The sequence below is a fragment of the Pteropus alecto genome, unplaced genomic scaffold (genome assembly GCF_000325575.1).
Source record: "Pteropus alecto unplaced genomic scaffold, ASM32557v1 scaffold761, whole genome shotgun sequence".
NCBI lineage: Eukaryota > Metazoa > Chordata > Mammalia > Chiroptera > Pteropodidae > Pteropus > Pteropus alecto.
In genome coordinates, this window is record NW_006431558.1 from 297,398 (window position 1) to 301,718 (window position 4,321).

The following is a 4,321-nucleotide window of genomic DNA, read 5'->3' on the forward strand; positions in this document are numbered from 1 at the left end:
CATTCTGTCCTCAGTGGTCTGATATGAGGCAGTCTGTGTTTCTCATTTAAAGACAATGATTTGTTGGACTGGTGGAGGGCCATGAAACAGAGATTGGCAAAATTCCGAAGGTACCTGTAGGATTCCAAGGGGGTGGTTCCCTCCCACCCCATCCCAAAATATGTCTGGACACATGAGCACATGCATATAGCGTTATTTTTTACCTTTTAAAAAATTATGATGTATGAGGCAGTCTGTGTTTCTCATTTAAAGACAATGATTTGTTGGACTGGTGGAGGGCCATGAAACAGAGATTGGCAAAATTCCGAAGGTACCTGTAGGATTCCAAGGGGGTGGTTCCCTCCCACCCCATCCCAAAATATGTCTGGACACATGAGCACATGCATATAGCGTTATTTTTTACCTTTTAAAAAATTATGATGTATGACATACATGCAGAAAAGTGCAAAGTTTAGAGTCATTATCAAACAAATGCCAGGGAAAAAGTCACTTGGGTCAAGACAGGGACTGTCTCCACCTTCCTGGCCTCCCCACTGGACCAGCCCCTCCTGACCTGGACCTAGTTCTGCCACTCAGAACTGCCGTGCTGATGGCAGCTACCATCACTTCCTCACTTGCCTTACGGTTTCTCCATCCAAGATGGCTCCCTGTCTGCTGCGGGTTAGTTTTATTTGTTTAGAGCATGCTATAAACAGAATCCTGTGGGATATTGAATCTTGCGGACCCAGTTTTCACCCAGCATAATGTCAGGAGGAGAGCTCATCTGGCCCGTTGCCTGCAGTCAGGTTTGTCCTTTTTATCGCTGCATAGTGTTTCCCCTGCCTGTGCATTCTCCATCTTTGGTCAAGGAACATGTAGGTTGTTTCACTTTGGGGCTGTCACAATCAGGGCTGCCTCGAACATTTTCATCTATGTGTTCCCTTCTGAGTATATACACCTCTGAGTGGAATTGTTCTATCGGCATATCCTCAGCTTTCCTTGGTAATTACAGATAGTTTACCGGGGGGTGGGGGTGGGGGCCGGAGGTGTTATACTGCCAGTATGTGACAGTTCCCATTGCTCCATGTCATCACTGGCACTCATATTATTTGTATTTAAATTTTTCTGCCAGCCCAAGGAGGGCGGGGTGGGGTGTGAAGAGGAATTTCTTTGTGGTTTTATTTAGATTCATTTTCTTCCCTCAGTTTTGGCACAAGCGGGAAGAACATAGCATCCGAGGCTTCTGTCATTCTTGTTCTGGTTTTATCATCCTCCTCCCCTGGATAGACCTCTTCTCATCTGTCCACCCCCAGAGTGAGGTCCACAGTCTCACATGAATTCCCAATGATGCTCCATCTTTCCCCTCTGAGCCTCTCTTTAGTGTCACATAGGGCTGTCAACTTTTCATTTTGGGAGGGTTTATCTCACCAATTGCTATAACCCGTCTTTAGTTTTCCTCATTGCAATTGTGAGATGACTTCCTGGGAAAACCACTAAATTCAGCTCAACGGTTTGCCTGCCTTTTTGAAACATGCTCTATGGGGTCATCTGATGTGGAGGTAGAAAGAGAGGGGAGTTGGGAGTGATTCCCAGGGGTGGCCCCAAATACTGGAGATGGCAGGGCTGCCCTTAGTGAGACAGAGTGATGGCAGGAGGGCAGGTGATGGTCGCGTCCCATGCAGGGTGCCTGCACGATCCCCACGTGGGCATGTGAAGGAGGCAGGTGTCTCATGGGGTGGACCTGAGGATTCCTCAGTGTTTAGATGGTGTTGAAGCCCCAAGGCCGGACAGGCCTCGTGTGCAAGGTGCACGTGGACAGGAACGAGACAGGTTCTAGAGCCCCTGTTCTTGGCCCTGCTCCCCGTCATGGGTGATGTGGAATGGCTAGCACTGAGGCACACAGACTTGGACCTCTGACCGGCCAGGGTTCAATTCTGGTGCTGCTATGTTAGGCGCTGACCCTAGGTGGGTTACGACCCCTCTCTGAGCCTCCCTCACCTTTAGTGTCAAAAACAGGGCCAGAATTTCAGTTTCCCAAGATCTTTGAGGCAACATGGTGACAGTAAGCCTTAATTGAGCACATATCTACACCCAGACCAGCTCAATAAGGTGTGGGTACTGTCCTCCAAGCTCAGAGGTCCACAGAGGGATGGTCACTCACCCACGCGCACCCAGCTCCAAATGCAGAGCTCCGTGACTCAGTAACTGGCCCCCATGGCCATAGCATTGCGAACCTGTCCTTTTCCAACTCCAGAGGCCTCTCTCCAAGCCCAATGACAAAATGAAGCAGGAGCTCCAGCCCTCCCTCTTCCCTTCTCCCTGCTCTGGGGCAGCAGCTGCAGAACAGCTGGGACCAGGGCGCAGACAGGTCCCCTGTTCCAGCCTCTTTCGTAAATCACCCCCCAAACCCCTGTACGCCCGGGCTTCTAGAGGAGGCAGCCCCGATTTTGGGAATTTGAAGACAAATTCCTAATTTTGAACACCCTTTGAATATCCTAAAAGCTCCTCCCTCACCCCACTCCCCAAGCCAATAGAAGCAAGACTCGGGGACAGCTGACGGAAAATAAATAGAATACAGGGACAGAAAAGGAATGAGACTGGGGTCCCAAACCAGAGGCCCCATGCTGAATCAGGATCATGGTCAAGTTTTGCTTGACCCACAGGTTTTCCGATGGGGCCGAGGTTCCCAGTTGGCCCCAGTATCCCCCACCACACTCATCCATCTCCCTGGTGGCCCATGGGTCATCAAGTCTGCAATCCTCGGTTTAGTGTTTTTTGGGAGCACGACTTTTTATTATGAAAATTTCCAAGCACACAGAAAAGTGGGAAGCAGAAGGGAGGCCGAACACCCAGGCAATTGCCTTCTCAATTTTAAGAGGGACTGAGGCCCAGAAAGGGTGTCCCAGCTGCCTAAAGCCACACAGCGAAAAGGTCTGAGGCTTCCTCCAACTTACAAAGAATTTAAGAAAGGTGGGCCAAGGGGGAGATCGGGAGAGATTCATTAATTCCATCAAAAATAAAAGCATTTATTGAGCACCGACTATATGTAGAATTCAGCAGTGGCACCTCTGTGGGGACCACACAGTCCTGGCTCCTGCTTTCACAGAGATCCCAGGGGCTGAGGGTCTCCATGCTCAGACCCCAGCCTCGAGACCTTTGCACTTGCTGTTCCTCTGCCTGGCACACTGTTCCCCCGGATAACTTCGTGGTTCTCTGTCCTTCCCCTCCTTTCCAGCTCTTCTGAAGGAATTGAGGGCCTGGGGAATTCTGGCCCCCTCCCTGTGGCTCTTGCCCCTTCGCCTTTATCCTCCTTCACTTTGAAGGCCAGCACAGATGCAGGTGACCCAGGAAAGCTACAGCTCTGCCCCTGGTTCCGAGGTGTGCTCTGAGAATCAAGCTGGCCGCTTACACATGGTCAGTCTCTCCTCAGGAGACTCCCTGAGAACGTGCGTGTGTGGAGTGCCTGCGGAACGCCAGGCCGCTGCTCATGTCCCACAGCAGCCCTGTGAAGTCAGGGCAGCTGCAAATGGGTAAACTGAGGCTTAGAGGCAGAAGTGACTTGTCCAAGGCCCCCTAGCGAGCATGAGATGGGGCACACATTCTGGATGAGCGCATGGTGGAATGTGTTTGGAGGACCCCAAGGTCAGGGTGGACAGAGGTCCCCCAGACAAGAAAGCAGAAACCAGAGGGCTGGCAGGCAGGACTCAGACCCCTGGTGGGACTGGGGGTGGGAGGTTGGATGAAGAGGGGTCTGTGACCTCTCAGGCTCTTCCCAGTGGCAATTCCCACCATATTTGCTTGGAGGGGGGTTGGAAGGGCTCCAGGCCCAGCCTGGGGCAGGAGTGGCGCAGGGCTATGTGTCTGCCACAGCCCTGGGGCCTGCAGGCTGAGATCTGTGGATACCGAAGCCTGAGTTCTCTTGGCCTGCGGCCTGCTTTTTCCTTTTCACAGCCTGGATTTTCCTCTCACACAAGGAATCTGTTGGCCTTGAAACCCAGGTTCTCAGGGCGCTGCTGCCTAAGTTTTCCTGCCATCACTAGCCCCCTTCCTGTCCCCACAGGACAGTGGCTGCCGAGGTGCGGAAGCAGGTGTCGCGGGAGCGCAGTGGCTCTCCCCACTCCAGCAGGCGCTGCAGCGGCTCCCTGGGGGTAAGTGTTTGGGAGGTGCCCACACCCCAGACCCTGCCCTCTGGCGGAGGTGGGGTTCCCTTCTGCCTGGGCTCTGTCCCACCACCTCTCCCACCATCGCCCTGTCTTATGGGGAAGCCGAGGCGACTTCGCCAGAAGGGACCCAGCCTTGGCAGGGGTGGGGTCCCTGGCCTGGCCCCAGCACTGGCCCCAGC

At 53.0% G+C, this 4,321-nt stretch overlaps 1 protein-coding gene across 1 annotated transcript in view; it reads left to right on the forward strand.

Moving 5' to 3' along the window:
* Positions 1-4,321, forward strand: part of DOCK6 (dedicator of cytokinesis 6) — a 41,716-nt gene that overhangs the window by 4,095 nt on the left and 33,300 nt on the right. The window contains exon 3 of the mRNA XM_025040022.1: positions 4,040-4,127. Within this exon, the coding sequence (XP_024895790.1) occupies positions 4,040-4,127 (88 nt within the window). The remainder of the gene's footprint in view (positions 1-4,039; positions 4,128-4,321) is intronic.